The following is a 17,021-nucleotide window of genomic DNA, read 5'->3' on the forward strand; positions in this document are numbered from 1 at the left end:
TGCCAGTTGTAAAACGTGAATTTAAGCAGACCTTAAATGATGATGAATAAAAATGACTACCTGACGGGAAGTGTTATTAGCATAGTCTCTTCTCATGCTTAATTTACGGTAATAAAGCCCAAGTTAAGCCATGGCTCTGTGACCCCCTGCCCTCCTCCCAGGCAAAAGTTAATACCAAGTAATTGTTTGCATGGCTCTGTTCAGCTAGCTTTTTGCTCATTAAGACTCTGACACTAACAGCCATTAATCCCCAGTTACTGTTGATTAACATAAATCTTTTATATGCACAAAACTTAAATTCAATTGGGTCTTTTATTTTCTCATAAAGAGATTAGGTTATTCTTATGCTAATTTGTGTAGCATTTTCCCGTGATATGAGATGAGTCTTGGACCTCTTTGACACAAAGCTGGTGAGGAATCAGATGGACCACAGGGGGGGAAGACGGTCCTGCTTGGATTGTTTGCTTCTTGTGGCCTCTCTTTATTTTCTGCTGATGACCTTTAAAGAACCTGGTAAAGCATAAGCAAGGACATAACTATTTATTTATGCTATTTACAGTCCGCCTTTCTCACTGAGAGTGGGACCACAAGTGACGCCTGACACAGGTTGGACACTTGCCAGCTTCCCTCAAGTTTTGATGGGAAATGTAGGCAGCTTGGCGGAATGTTGGACAAGTGACAGTTGAAAAGTCCATTGGACAGCAGTCAGAGAGTCAAGCTGCAAGACCAGGATGCCTACATTTCCCATCAAAACTTGAGGGAAGCTGACTAGTGTCCAACCTGTGTCAGGCGTCACTTGTAGGAGATTCAAGGTGATTTCATAGTGTAAGTCAATATGATGTACGGCTGGGACATTGAATAAACAATGCAATTGAGTGTTGGATAGCAGAAAAATTGAAAACAAGCCGAAATCTGATACAGAACTAAAACAATGCTGAAACAAAGCATAAGCAAGCAGAAATTTGATACAGAACTCAACAACACTGAAACAAGCAAAAAGCAATTTAAACATGAGGCTGAAATTACCCAGCAGGAGCATACTTACAACAACAGACAGTACTTCGTAGTATAGTCTACAGTCCCTATCCCTATACAAAAGCATCTTTTTGAACCATTTTGTTACAGTACAGCCCTTCTACCTGCATAAAAAAGCCCTCCTGACTAATTCAGTTTTACATAGTTTGCAGAAAGCCAGGAGAAAGGGAGCCTTTAAACTTTTAATATGCCATCTCATGGGAACTGATGATAGTGTTAATAATTTTCTGTTAGATGCCCCAGCTCCTCTTCCAAGGACTGCAGTTCCCAGGTTTCCTTGGAAAGAGGAAATGACTATTAAACTTGAGGCTTAGAGCGGAACCACAAGTGACGAAAGGCACAGATTGGACACTTGTCTGCTTCCCTCAAGTTTTGATGGGAAATGTAGGCAGCTTGGCGGAATGTTGGACAAGTGACAGTTGAAAAGTCCATTGGACAGCAGTCGGAGAGCCAAGCTGCGAGACCAGGATGCCTAAATTTCCCACCAAAACTTGAGAGAAGCTGACAAGTGTCCTACCTGTGCCTTTTGCCACTTGTAGTTCCGCTCATAGATGCCTCTGATGTCCCTGTCCAGGAATACTTGTGATCAGTTCTTATGATCACTTTGTGAATAGTTTTTTCTGCTTGTGCTGGTGTAAGAAACAGGCAATGCAATCTGTCAGATGCTTTTCATTCCAAGGACACAGGTCCAAAGAGCTATTCCATGCTTTATACAAGTTGATTAATCTACAGTCCAATCATTAACTTAAATGGACTTAGAAGAGTGTAACTCTGCTTACGGGTTGCGCTGACCATGCCCCAGTAAGTATTGCCTTTTCTCTGGTAAATGAAATTATTTAGTTATCCAACTGGGCAAAGGTGGCCAAGAGCTGCAATTGTCAAGAGGCTACTGTACAGACACAAAGCTGCTTAGCATCCCTTTAGGAGCCTGCCTTGAATATAGTTGACGAAAGTCAAACAAAGAATGTTCAACCTGGAGAGCATGTTCACCACCGTGTTCTTACCACATCTAATCTCCACACATCTCAGTAATGCCTACTACCAGAAATGCAAGGATGTAATGCATTGTTTTAACTAGACATTACCAGAAAGATAGAGGTCAGCAACATGTATTCATATTTCTCATGTTGCAAGACCTCAACAAGAGTCAGGATTCAGGTGGCCAGATTCTGGGACTAGGAGCTATCAACCTGCCAGCCTGGAACCACTGATGAAATCAGGTAAGGACAGACTCCAGATCAGCACCCAAGAGCCTAGAGGGTGGAAGAGAAGGCACAGTTGAGACCAGAAAAGGGTCAAGTCCAGGGAAGGGGAAGCGAGTGGAATCCAGACATGGAAGTAGGCTAAAGAATGGGTTGAGGTTCAGTCTCAGAGCCTAGAGCTTCATAGGTCTGAATAGGGATTGGTCAGCTGGCTTGATGTTTAGGTAAAGGTGGAAGAGATGGTACTGCAGTTTAGGTGGTGCCCTTGAAGCTTGGTTGGCCAGGATTACAGTGACTGCAAAGTGATGGTTGCTAGGAGTCCTGATTCAAGACGCAAACACAACTGATGCCTTACACATTTTTATGTAAACACCAAACAGCTCTTCAGAGTTGTAATCCTTGCACTGTGGCAGAACTCAAGGATGCTGCATATTTTGTGAATATACTTCCCTGAAAGACAGCTAGTCCCCTGCTGCTAACTTTCTTCTCCAATGCTGGTGCATCTTCCAGGGGAACTCACCTGCCATTACGTATTTTCTCACTGAGGAACCAGTGAACTTCTGAACACCCTCAGAGTTCCCTGGCACACGCCTTAACAAAAGCGCTTCTGGCAGATCCTTGGCCGTTGACAGCCTCCAACAAAGAGGATTACTCAAGCTCTCTGGACCCAAATCCCTCCTGAGATTTGCTCTTTTGTATCTACAGGAGTGCCACTGGAGAAGCATGGCATGAAATCATGCTGTCATGCCTCAGCAACCAAGCCTGTGACAAGCTCTCCAAACTCAACAAAAATGAATGTGGCAGTGACTTTGCCTATTTCTACTTTGTCTCCTTCATCTTCCTCTGCTCCTTTCTGGTGAGTCAGTCCTCGATCTTCATCCCTTTTGCGGTCTCTCAGGTAAGGCCTAACTGACAAAATGCTCAGGCATTAGGTTTCCCTGTGGTTTTCTAAATGGACGTTGCAACCATGTGATTCAGATCATTTGTGTGTGGAGATAAGAGGAGGTTTGATCCTCAGCCCTGCCTGGTTTCACTCTGGGAAACTGACTATTATTATTATTAATTATTGTTATTGTTATTGTTATTATACATTTCTAACCCGTCCCCACGGATGGGCTCAGGGCGAGGTACAGCAGTTATAAAAATTTTATGGCTAGAAGAAAAAAAGACTGGCAAATAAGGGGTGCCTGCCTTTTCCCCCAGTTTAGGACTAAAATAGCAAAATTAATCACCGAAACCGAGAGGAGAAAAGAAGAGTTAAATTCATTCCCCCCTTATATTTCAACCCTGAGCCGATCTTCCATCACCTTGTCTAGTTAGTTACTTGCTTGCAGGGCACAATTTAAGTTTCTCCCACTCCCATATGAGAGTTTCATTAACCAAACCCTTTTGTTTACCTGCCTCTTATCAAGGTGGTAAATCTGAACCTGGGAGGTGCTAATTCAGATTACAAGTGGGGGACTCCCATGAGTAAATTCTCACTCCCACTCACTGTCCTTGTAACTATCTTGTCATGGAATAGGAGTCTAAGCCTTCTGCCTTACATGCTATTCTACGTTCAGACAGTATTTCTAGTATGAGGAGCATTTGATCATGGGAGCTGCCTTTCCCAGTTTGAAGTGATGCTGTACAAACACTTATGTGCTGCCTTGCTGAGAACTCCGTTTTGCCTCGAGAGTGATAGAAGCTGGGGAGAGAGAGCTTTTTCAAAGAGAATGGAAGGTGGTATGATGGAGGCATTCTCCCCCTCTGTAAGTACTTACCCTGCTAGCATCCCTGGCAGACAGCTCTTTCAGGGTTACCAGCAGTTTAGAAACCTGAAAAGCTGAGTTCGTGGCATCTCTCACTGTGAATTGTTTTAAATTGCTGAACTGTTGATATGTTAAACCACTTAAACTGAGCAAAATGTATTAAAATGGAAAAGGTAAACGTTGGCAGGGAAGAATAGTGTCAGCAAACATTTGCCATTTGTGGTGATTTCATCTCTTAGTTGCTGTGAAAGTTCTAGTAGCCTCTCAGCTGCCATCTAACAGGATGCCTTCAGAAAACCATACAAGTGTCCAAAACAACAGAATATCTGCAGATAAGAGAAAACCTTGGTTCCCTTTTGTAAACCTGTGAAATTGCCGTATAGTAATAATGAGGTTGCCCAGTTTGGTATTGTCTACTTTGACTGGCAGCAGCTCTTCAGGGCCCTTTCCAGCGCCTGCTACTTGAGATCTCTTTAACTGGTAATGCCTGGAATTGAACCTGGGAGCTTTCTGCATGCAGCACATACACTCTACCACTGAGCTGGGCCCTCCCCAGCACTTTATGAAGCTGCCTGCCAAGTCAGATCTTTGGCCATTCTAACTTAGCAGTGTGTACTCTGGCTGGTAGCAGCAGTCCAAGGAACTGGGTAAAAGACTTCCCCAGCCATCCTACCTTGAGATCCTTTGAAAAACAGCAATAGCAAGGCTTGAATGCTGAACTTTCTGCATGCAAAGCTTATGCTGTGCCATTGAGCAGCTAGTGGGCTGCAGTATTTAATCTTAGATTATTAATTAGATTGCTTTACGACTGGCTCTTTGTTGCTGTATTGTTTAATTTACTGAAATTTGGTTTTGTGTAACTTGGGAGAGGGAAAAATGTAACCAGGTAAACCTGGGCCGTTTCCACACTACTCACCTTCATCCAGAATGCTGCGGAGTGTCGCAGAAGATTGCGATGTCACGCAAAACTCACACGAGAAGACGCTATCTTCCGTGTTTTTTTCGCAACATTCCGCAGTGTTCTGGATGAAGGTGGGTAGTGTGGAAACGGCCCTGTTTATCAGTGATAACAAAGGGACAAACTGAAAAATGTGTATACGTTGCGTGAAAAGGTGCTTTTTGTTACATTTCCAATTTCCTTCAAAACCGTTGCCTATTTCCCTCCAAAACAGAACTTTGAATCCCCACCCCGCAAACAGTGATTAGTCCAACGTAAAAGTGATTTTTTAAAAAGTCTTTCTCCTTAGGGTAGCTCTCATTTTAAGGGGAAATACTAATCTGTTTTACCTTGCTTTGTATGTGTTTTCTTGAAGATGAAGAGCAGAAAGACAGCAGAGCTACAACCAAGAAAAAAGTTTTGTTAAATCTAGCAGGGCCAAGTCTGTGAACTCCTTGTTGAGTTTCTCGAATTGCTCTTCTGGATTTCCCCACCAGTCCCTGGGTCTGGCAGACCCTGCAGCTTTGTAGCTTCCAGAGTAGATAATTCAGGCTTGAGGTCACTATGATTGCAAACAGACAAAAATGCAAAAAGGAAAAAAAAACCCCACTAATACTGTGAGCTGTAGCAAAATAGCAAATAGCATACCAGACACCGGCATATCCTTAACTTGGTCACTGCTGCCCTCCTGCCCCTCCCCATGTTGAAGAATGGAATATCCTGCATCCAGTTGCCAGAAATAGGAGGTTGAACCTTCTGAGACATTCTGCTGCAGGGAACTTCCTTTCCTTTCTCCACCCATTGCCTGACACCCACTTGTATCACTTCCATCTTCTCCAGTAACTGGGAACAAAAGCACCCCGTAGCTGAAGGCGTGCAGGAGTGTTTCCTCAGGCAAGTGGCCCTGAGGCACTTTGTTTCTCAGCTAGGGGGGAGGCATCCACCAGGGTGGCTAACCAGTAAGGAGAAGCATTTGATTTGTTGGTATGCTGCAGCCACCTATTCATATAAAAAGAAGTCTGTGATTATATGAATTGCTCTTTTTAACTTTTGGTCTATATGTATCAAATCAGAGGGGGCTGGAAACCAGCTGAGAATAGGGATGCTTCCAGTTGTTTAGATGTGAAACAGCTGCCTTGGCATTTCAGTATGTACCATTTAGTCTTCCTCCTCCTCCTTTACCTACCGGCGATATTGCCCTATCCTCTTTACCTACCATTTTGAAATTTGCATCCACTCATTAAGCAGAAAAGTTTATGTTCTTCTCCTTCCCACCCAACCTCATCTCCCTCCCTTGCAGATGTTGAACCTGTTTGTGGCTGTAATCATGGACAACTTTGAGTACTTGACACGAGACTCTTCCATCCTAGGACCCCACCATCTCGACGAGTTCATTCGTGTTTGGGCAGAGTATGACCCTGCTGCCAGGTATGTACGTGCTTCTTAATCTTGTAAAGTTGCGTTTGGGTAGATTGGTCTGTTTTCATATGGGCCGTTTCCAGACGGCTTACCTGCCTCCGGAACGTTGCGCCATCTTGCGGGGAAAACGTGAAATATCACATTTTCTCGCGAGAGTTTTGCGCGACATCATGCGACGTCGCGCAAAACTCGCGCGAGAAAACGCTATATTTCGCGTTTTCCCCGCAAGATGGCGCAACGTTCCAGAGGCAGGTAAGCCATCTGGAAACGGCCATGGTGGCAGTTTCACAGCTCAGGGGCTGGATTCAGACAACCTTTAAATGCCAGCTCACCTGGTAATCATTTCATCATCTTGGCCCTTTCTAGCCATTGACATGCTCTGAGGAGACCAAAAGCCATCTCAGGGAGAATCAGCACACAGCAAAGGAACTGCCTTCTGTCAAATTATCATGCTGTAGTAGCAGTTGTCACTAAAGGGCTGTATGTGCCAAGTTCTCACACCACTAGAGAGATTCACAAATCAGAAGTCACGACTCAGGAATTTCCTTTATGCCATTGTGGAGACAAATGAAAAAGGGAACGAAGTAGTGATGTTTTTAAAAAGGTGGCTGTGACATCTAGTAATGCAATTCAATGCATTTATGCCTTTGATTTCTCCAATGTGCTGGGAACAAAACAATGGGTTTTTTTCTTCTCTCTTCCTCTGCTCCCTGACCATCAGTATTAATTCAAAATTAATATTTGAAGCTAAACTTTGTAGACTGACTCTAGTTAATATACAAGATGGACCTTTTAACTGGAAGTATCTTGGAAGTATCCTTTTGCTGTTTTAATTGTTGTCTCCCCGTTGTTGATATTTGCATTTTCAAAAGTCACCTTTGTGCTTTTCCTGCTTAGAACTGTTAGGAATGTCAAGTCATGATGATGTGAATTTTTGTTTAGGGGATTTAAAAGTCTTTCTTTAATCTTCACAACTGTTTTGGGAAATGGGATTGCTATTCAGCCTGCAAGGAAAGTTGCTCTTCTTTCATATGAAGCTACTGAGGGCTAAGCTAGACATTATTGCATCCATGGGTCTGTCCCGTGGATGCTGATGTCATTTTAGAGCTGGACTCGGCCATTTAAAAATGCCCCCAATGCCCGATCCTCATCAGGCCCACAGTACAATGGGACCAGGCATTTTGGTCCATCCCCCTATCCCAGATCTTTTCAAGTGCTGAAGCAGCACTGCTGTTTTAGCGCTTGAAAAAGCATGGGGCGGGGGAAACAAGTTTACCTGTTCCCACCCCACTGTGGGCTCGGTCTGCTGTGCTGTGGGCATTTTTAAGTGGCCAAGTTCATCTCTAAAATGGCGTCAGCATCCATGGGTCGGACACATGGACACCATAATGTCTAGTTTGGTCCTAAGTCCTTCAGACTTTGCATAATTAATTTGAGGTGAAAACAGGTAACATAAAGAGAAAAGCATTGGGGAGTGGCAAGATTGACAGCAAAGTCACAATCTTCATTGAGGAGAGGCCACTTCCCCTGAGGGCCAAGCTACAAGTGACGAATGACACTTGAACAGCAAGTGTATTTCTCCCTGTTCGCTTGCCCTCCACTCAATCCACTTGCCGTTCAAGTGTCATTCGTCACTTGTAGCTTGGCCCTGAGTTTTAAATAGTTCAAGACAGATGTACAGACCAACATGTCCAATGCTAGTCTTAACTGTCAATCTTTTCCCCTGCCCCCCCACTGCAGGCATTTCTTTTAAGCACCATGTACGCGCCTACCCATTTATGTATTGGTTGTTTATCAGGTGTTTTTTTTTAAAGAAAATCCATTTAAAAATCAGTGCTGTGCACAGCTGGATTCTGCTGCTAACTTGCAGAGCCATTTTTCCTCAGAGCACAACTCTGGAAATCAAACAAAACGTTCATACTGAATGTGGCGAGGCTTTCTCCATTCTATAAATGTTATACCTTTGATGTGGTTTCAAGAAAGTTTGAGCAGTAACAACAGTAACAAAAGAACAGAAATTTAACCTTAGGGCATTCCTTTTCCACAATGGCTCGAAGATGGTTCACCCCTACTCTGAAATGAGGGTGAGGTACTACTGGCAAGGGGAGGTCCCTGTAATGAATGTGGCTTTTACATTCTGTTTTTCGCTATTTCTTGCCTTCAGGGGGATGGTGGAGTGAGGCTCCAGACGGGGGCTGTGTCTTTGAGTCATTTTTGTCACAACTTACCAATTTTTCCTTTCCAGTTGCCGGATTCATTATAAGGATATGTACCATTTATTACGAGCTATTGCTCCACCACTGGGCTTAGGAAAGAAGTGTCCACATAGGGTGGCATACAAGGTTTGGAATTTTAGAAAAAACCCATCCGGTATTACTTTTTCTTTTGCCTTGATTTTTAACTTCTATTTTTGTATTTGAACTGCAAAGGCAAAGAAAAAAACAACAATAAACTGGAATGTAACTAACCCATTGCCTGAACAGGAATGATTGACAGGCCCCATCCCACCCCATGCTCCCATTTCCCATGATGCATCTCTGCTCCTGCACACCTGTATCCCACTTACCTGGACACTGGCAGCCTTATGAGACAGTCGGCTTCAACATGATCACTCCTCCTAGCCACAAGTGGATCAACTGGGAGGAAGCCACTCTCTTCCTCTTCCCTATTTATGTACTTAAATCCTTAAATGTACTTAAATCCAGTCCCAAAATCTTGGGATAGGTAACAAAAGCCAAAACAATTATTTAGATTTCCCCACCCTTTGCTGACTTGCTAGGAGAAGGCAAATTTAAGAAGTATTCATATTGTTCAATAGATTTCCTTAGATATATACCAATTTTCATCCCTTCTAACGTTTTGTAGTTGAAAACTGGAACATGCTAACATTCCTACTAGCGTACCAAAGATCTTTGCCAGTGATGTGCAGTGCTGAAGGTTATGTTGTCTGCTGAATTACTCTGGAATGGCTTGTCCTCTTCTGATTCAGGAGCTGAGAAAGTGTGGATAAAAGCTGTACAGGGAAAAAACATAATTATTTCAGAAGAGGTTATCCACAGTTCAAAATATACTTTAACTACAGCCGTTTGTATTGTGGCTGGCTGTGCACTGTGGGATGCTTTTGTGTTCAGGCACATGTATTTACATAGGATTAGGGACCAGATGCATCCTTTACATGCATGTTTGAGACATGAAGAAAAGCAAATACAGCAAGTCACACTAACAAAATTTCAATCAGGCATCCCCCAAAGGCAAAACAGAGACAAAATAGGAACCAGCAAACAGGGTAAATGGAGACAGTTAGAGCATATGCAACTTCTAACTTTTTCCTGACTCTTGAAAAGCTAGAAACTTGGTTTGAAAATATATTAAGAAAGTCTACAGGAGCGCATCCTGATAATCTTACACCAATATGTTCACCATATGCACTGAGTTACCTAGAAAAAAATGTATTTCCACCGGTTATAAAGAAATCCCAAGACCTCCTTCATTGCTGAGGAGCTTCATCACTGGAAAATGTTAACTCTTTCCCCTCCATGGTAGTTTTTGCTTTCCTTTTATGTTTCCTGCCACACAGCCAGCAGGTCAGAAGCCGGGGAAATGGCTGATATTTATTAGGGATAACAGGAAGTTCCTTTATGTTGTATTTTAAAAAAAATGTTTACTGACAAGACTTTGGTAGATCCTAGACTAAACGTGTGATAGAATGAATAAACTTTGTGTATATTGGAATAACGTTGGGTCATCCACATAGGAAAGGAAGGGAAAGTGGAGAGTCTGGTGTACTTCCTCCCCCTCTAACCTGAAGGTGCTATCGGATGTCCAGATCTGGTCAAATCCATTGCATATAGGCTTTGTAGGTATGACCAGTTATTCCTTGAATTTAACCATGTATGTAGCTCATATGTTTGAGATGTGGCCAGATCTACACATTACACTACTACATGGATGGATGCTCACATTGTGGGTGAACCGTCCCCCCAGGTGGGCAAGGAGAAAGGGTCACTCTCCCCGTCTCCCCGTTTGAAGTCATAGGCCATTTCCACACACATTGAATAATGCACTTTCAATGCACTTTCACAATCCTTTAGAAGTGGATTTTTTGTTCCACACATGGAAAATCAGTTTCAAATCTTCATTAAAGAGTATTGAAAGTGGATTATCCAACGTGTGTGGAAGCAGCCATATAAACATATGAAGCGGATACATTTTTAAAATAAAATTTATTGAAAGAAAGAGGTTACAGAAATATAAAAAAACAAAATAATTATAAGATACGTTGCTAATCTAAATCTCCTTCCATCTTGCTTCCAGAGTCATATAGAACCCTTCCTCATCAACTGGCAATATCAATACTATTTCCAGTTATACATTTGCCAGTTCCGCTCTTTGCATTCTGAAACAATGAAGCTGATATTTTATCAGACTTCTGTTCTGTCTACCTTGGTATTTTCTACTTGGCCTAGCAGCAGCTCTACAAAGTCTCAGGCAGAGATTTCCCAACACCAGTCATTCAAGCCCTTTTAACTGAGGATGCCAGGAACTGAACCTGGGACCTTCTGCATGCAGAGCAATTGTTGTACGCAGGGCTTTTTTTCTGGGGAAAGAGGTGGTGGAACATAATGGGTTGCCCTCAGAGAAAATGGTCACATGGGCTGGTGGCCCCGCCCCCTGATCTCCAGACAGAGGGGAGTTTAGATTGCCCTCCGCGCCACATGGCGCGGAGGGCAATCTCAACTCCCCTCTCTCTGGAGATCAGGGGGCGGGGCCACCAGCCCATGTGACCATTTTCAAGAGGTTCCGGAACTCCGTTCCACCGCGTTCCTGCTGAAAAAACCCCCTGGTTGTACCCCTAAGCCATTGTAAAGCACGATGGGATTTTTTAAAGCTTAGTTGAGTTTTTAATCGGACCTCACTGGTGGTTACTCATATATTTGTTTTTGTTTTTACAATTCGTAATCTTCCTGCAGAAGACAAAAATGTCAGTTCATAGTGATGAGTAGGAAAATATTTCAAGTAAGTGCAGGTAAAGCCCAACTCACTACAAAACTGCTGAAATACTATAGATACCAAGCTAAAATTAGCTGCAGGAAATATCTCCCAAATGAGAGAAAATCTTTCCCTTTCCATCTAATTGGTTGTAAAGCTGGGTTTTGACTAGGACTCCCAGATTGGTGAATGATGTCCCTCCAGCACCTCTCTTCACGTATTGACAGTGGGCCAACAGAGGGAGCCAGTCAGAGCAGAAGGACTCTAATCTGGAGAACTGGGTTCGATTCCCCACTCCTCTGCTTGAAGCCAGCTGGGTGACCTTGGGTCAGTCACAGCTCTTTCAGAGCTCTCTGAGCCCCACCCACCTCACAGGATGTTTGTCATGAGGATAATAATAGCATACTTTGTAAACCGCTCTGAGTGGGCGTTAAGTTGTCCTGAAGGGTGCTATAAATCAAATGTTGTTGATGTTGTCATCATTATTATTATTGTTATTAATGGCAGGGGTGGAATTGCCCTTGCTGCCCCCCTGCAAATCTTCAGGAATCTCCCAGCCCAGAAATGACCACCCTACATATTAGTAAGTCTCCTGCTGCAACCCTAGTTTGGGCATACCACTTTTCAGAGGGCAATCCTAACAGCACCAGAACTGAGAGGGCTGTGTCCATGACCTCTTGTTTACACTCAGTCTTTGGAGCCTTAACTTCCATGATGACTCACCTCTGATATATATTAAGCAGCAGCAGCAGTAGTAGTAGTAGTAGTAGTAGTAGTAGTAGTAATAGATGGCAGTGCTTCTGAGTATATACAGAGAGCTTATGCTTTACTGTTTGAGTAATCATAGGCAGTCCACATGTTCATTACTGCCCAGGGTTACCAGGTTCCCTGAGACTGAAATCAGGGGGCAGGAGGTTGTCGGAGGGGTGCACCAATACGGCCTTACCTTGCATGCACATGTACTCCTGGCATGATGTGGAAATGTACGCTCCAGAGTTTTCAGCCCCGTTCCTATGCCCCCCCAGCCAAGTGAGAGGTGGTGGGGGCAGAGGCTGGGAGCAGGGGATCTCCCACCCCATCGGGAGACTGGTAACCCTAACTGGAGGTAAGAGGCTTGAGGTCTTTACAAATGGAGGTGAAAGGGGAAGAGGGGCTTGCCTTCTTTTGTCTTTTGCAGCCTTTTATTTAAATTGGAAGTGACAATCAGAATAATGGATAAAAGGGGGAAAATGTTTTATTCAGGTCACTGCTGGCTGTCCCATAACGCTGCCTGCTAGTTCTCCTCGGCATGATGAATATGACTACTTTACAAAAATAAACCAAAACCAAAACCTGTTTGAAAAACGCAGAATCCCACCCCCCACCCCCACCCCCGCTGCCTTGGCCTCTCATAGGTTCAGACCCTCACCCTTCCTGTCCCTGTGTCCAACATCAATCATTTCAGACTACTACCGCAGGGATTAAGTGGTCACTTTTTATTGGTCAGCAAGTGGAAGGAGATACCCAAAGAGATGAAATTGGAGCAATCTTCTGCTTAAGGCTCTCTCTTTGATTGTTTCATTTCTCCTCCCTGAAAACAAACCAACAACAAAAAGGAAATATCGGATTAACCCACATCTCTCTCTTCTTGTCTGCTTACCCTTTATCCCTGGTTTTCCCCTTTGTTGTTGCTTGGTTTTATTTTTTCCCCCTTCTCCCCACCTTAATTCCCCTTCCCCTCCTGCTTTCGCTTCTTTTTCTCTCTCTCCCTCTGGTTCCAAGTGGGCGCATCAGTTACACGGACATGTATGAAATGCTGAGACACATGTCCCCACCACTTGGTCTGGGAAAGAAATGCCCAGCTCGTGTTGCCTATAAGGTTAGACCTCCTCCTGGGAGGACCTGTGATATCCATGTGTTGTGGCTAAGCTGACTGCCCTCTTTTCCTGTCGTATTTGTGGTTTCTCTATGCTCTTTGGGATGCTTTATCTTCTAGTTCATGGGGTGTCAAAAATGTATGGCGGAAGGGCCTGATGCAGTCCACCAAGGATTCCCAGGGCTGGCCTATTGCAACTGTAGAACAAAGCCACCGTTTTGTTTTGGTCTCTTGTAATGTAGTGTTGTCCCATTTCTACCACTCAATGTGATCCACCATTACTTGCAAACGTGGCACAATTATAGTTCTTTAAAAATTGGGAACTGCAGCCTCTTGACAGAAGTGGTAGTTGTGCAGGAAAGCTAAATCACACATGCACACACTTCCCCAGCTAGAAACTATGAGCCAAGCTACAAGTGACGAATGACACTCGAATGGCAAGTGAACAGACTCACGTATATTCCTCCCTGTTCACTTGCACTCCACTTGATCACATAGTGGATCACTATGTGATCAAGTGGAGCGCAAGTGAACAGGGAGGAATACACGTGAGTCTGTTCACTTGCCGTTCAAGTGTCATTCGTCACTTGTAGCTTGGCCCTGAGTTACTTGACCCAGGATGGACAAATTTAGATAGACAGGAGTGGGCTATTCCAGCTCCCCCAGTTCAAGCTCTGGACATTTATAAAAAAAGATCATAACCTCTAAGAGGGTGTGAATGATTGTAGCACCCCTGTTGATGCTTCTTACCCATTCTTCAGGGAAAACTTTTTAATATGGTATCCTTGGTGGGAAAATAAAGAGTGTCCATCTGTCTCTCTCCCTTCCTCTACCATAGCATTTGATGGGTGGGCAGCACAGCTTTCCTTTTCATTTGAGTTTGACACCTCTGTTCTAGTTTAAACATCCTACATGTCAGCCATTACATTTGTGATATCCATTCTATCTATCTGAAATCTATCTGAGTTCCCCTCTGTCCAAATGAAGTTCTTTTGGCTTATCTTTTTTATCTCTCCACGCCCCTCCCCTTTTTGCCTGCTTCAAGTCAGGGAGCATTAATATAAAACTAAGGCCATGTTCACACAAACTGGTCCAGTTAATAAAAACTTACAGTGAAATCTAAGCGGACTTACTCCAATCTAAGCCCCTTTTCTTTTTTCTCAGTGAGGACCATGTCATAGTCTTACAGGAACAAACTATTTCAGAATGTAGTTGTATGTGTGAGTGTGCCTGCACAGTAAAAATCCACTGTATATGGAAAACCAGCTTTCCTTGGGCATAGAGCTTCTGCTTTTCATTGCCTCTCATATTTTGAATTGGTTTTGCCATAGAGGTACTGAATTAATCAGTTCGGTTAATTGGGGGGGGGGGTCCTGCTTAGTCAATCAAAATATTTTAACCAGTGCATTGGTTAGATTAATCAAGTGCAGATGTTTAGAGCAAATAAAAAGATGCCCCAAATTAACTGAGCAACAGATTTTTAATTTTAAAAATTCTTTTAAAATACAATTGCTTATTTTAAAAAAGGTAGATGGCAAGCTGTCTTAGAAGTGGAATTCTCTTCTGCAAAAAAGAGAATGTGAAGAAATGCCTCTCCTAAGATGGTGCCTCCTGTAATACATCTGTACAATCTGCAAAAAAGAGAGTTTTCCTTCTTTAGGATTATTTTTTCTCACATGCAAATGTATGCATATGTAATGTAAGTAGTCAGTTAATTTATTAGCTAAACTTTTCCAGGTGAAAGAAGAGTTAAAAGCAAAAAGGGAACAATAGCTCTTGAACCATTTGAATATTCTCAGAGTAAGGCCTGCTCCAAAATCAAAGCAAGAAGGGATCAAAGAACAGCAAAAAAAAATCAGAAAATTCAACCACTGTACAGAAGGATATTATCCTGTATTCCTGACATCTTCTAAGATAAGGTGTTTTCAGTGGAAGTAAAACTTATAATTAAAGTAGGGCAGCTGGATCTGCTAAGCCTCTCAATATTGATGGCCAGAAAACTTCCTTTTTTAGTATGTTTTAAGTCAAAACAGTAGACTGGTTCAACTTCCATTTCCACGTGGCAGCCTTCTTTAGAAAGAAACATACCTGCCTTTCTAATGAACAGAACAGAGGCAACCTGTTGAACATCCAAACACATATTCAGGAACCATAACCTTCCTTTTTGAGAAAAAAAATGAAATGTATATAAAATTTGTTCATGAAGAGTACAGATGTAAAATAATCACCCCACCAAATAACTCCCATGGGAATACCTAATGCTTTCCCCCCTTTGTTCGTGTGAAAAAGCTTAAACAAATCCCCAGGTGAATAAAACACCCACATATATTTATTATCATCTCTTTGTAACTGTCTCTTCTGACCCGTCTTTTCGATTCCTGGGGAGAGGTCAGATTGGAGGGGGTTTGTCTTTTTAATTAGCTCACCGCTAATTAGGGTGGACAGTACTAGAAGAGGGAGTGAGGTATTAAATGTAGGTGACACCATAAAAAAGCTCCCTTAAATACACTCTCGGAGATAAATGCGCTGGGATCATCGCACCACTTGAATCCAAAGAACAATGAACTCATTCATACACATAATTTGCTCCTGATAAGGATTTAATTAAATCAGAAAGTACTATTATGTTCAACGAGATGTTAGTTTCCTGCTTCCCAACATTGCAATGAGCAATGCAAATGAGACACTGATGGATTTGCAGCAATGTGTTGAACCGAAACTGTGTTCAGTTGCTCAAGACATCGGTGGGATTTGGTCCCTTGTTACCTCTGCTGCCATCCAACAATATTGCACAGCAGAGGAATGAATAAAATTGAAGGTGGGCTGGGGGGGGGGGGCAACAATGTGAATGGTGTCCTTCAAAGGTCAGAGTGCACTGTCCCTTTCAGGAGTAGTTATGAATCCTTTTTTCCAATTTTAAAACCATGCAGCCTCTGCTCACTGATTTAAAGGAAGAGAAGTATTTCACCTTTCCTCTTGCTTCCTTTTCTTGCCAAAAACCACCATTCCAAGCTCTTTTTACCCATTACTATTTTTTTAAATCAGTACCATGTACTGATGATCGTATTTTTATCCACAAGATGAGTAGACTCAGTTTTCAGCAAGAAAGCAGAGTGAGAGCAAAAGACATAATATTCATATTGCCCCCTTATTCTCCTTCTTGAAAACTCAACATGAGTTGCTGCATTCAAACAGAACCAGGAAAATGATCTAGGAATAGATGCGTAATGTCTAGTTCTGCCTCTGTTTCCCCTGGAGTTTGAATATCGACTGTATCAGCACATCTTGACTATAGGCCTAAGCCTGTTTAGTTGACATTCCCTTCTCCCAAAAGCGCTTTGGGAATTGTAGCTGTTGCCTTCTTCAGTTGACATGTTCATTGAAATCAGAGAGCATGGGGGGTGGGGGTGGAAATGAGCCCTCTGGCCTTGCCTGTGCCTATGGGTGGTAGCTGGAACATAAGTATGGCATCTTTGTGCATGGGTGCCCATGACTGGGAAAGCTCCTTTTGTTAGCATTCCATGTCACACGGACTGAACCTTCATGTGTACCTGCTGTGCTCATGTTCCAGCGATCCCGTGTAAGCAGGGGGAGAGGCCAACGTGCTTGTTCCCCTCCCCCTGTATAGACATTGATTTCAACACATGCATATTGTCTGTAGAGGGATTCTATGAGCAGATATGAGGTTCTCTGACAAATTGTCACCATCTTTATAAGCTACAATTCCCAGCTTTCTTTTGGGGGAAGCCAGGGCAAGTATAAAACCAGAATGCATTTACAGTACAGTAGATAATGATGTTTGCATTTTTTTTTACTGTTTGATACATTAGGGT

At 43.0% G+C, this 17,021-nt stretch overlaps 1 protein-coding gene across 1 annotated transcript in view; it reads left to right on the plus strand.

The window, feature by feature from the left end:
- The window catches only part of CACNA1B (calcium voltage-gated channel subunit alpha1 B), a 443,389-nt gene that overhangs the window by 402,698 nt on the left and 23,670 nt on the right, over positions 1-17,021 (plus strand). Inside the window, exons 38-40 of the mRNA XM_054997363.1 lie at positions 2,943-3,093; positions 6,226-6,353; positions 13,095-13,191. Of these exons, the coding sequence (XP_054853338.1) occupies positions 2,943-3,093; positions 6,226-6,353; positions 13,095-13,191 (376 nt within the window). The remainder of the gene's footprint in view (positions 1-2,942; positions 3,094-6,225; positions 6,354-13,094; positions 13,192-17,021) is intronic.

Source organism: Eublepharis macularius, chromosome 14, assembly GCF_028583425.1.
Source record: "Eublepharis macularius isolate TG4126 chromosome 14, MPM_Emac_v1.0, whole genome shotgun sequence".
In the NCBI taxonomy this organism is placed as follows: domain Eukaryota; kingdom Metazoa; phylum Chordata; class Lepidosauria; order Squamata; family Eublepharidae; genus Eublepharis; species Eublepharis macularius.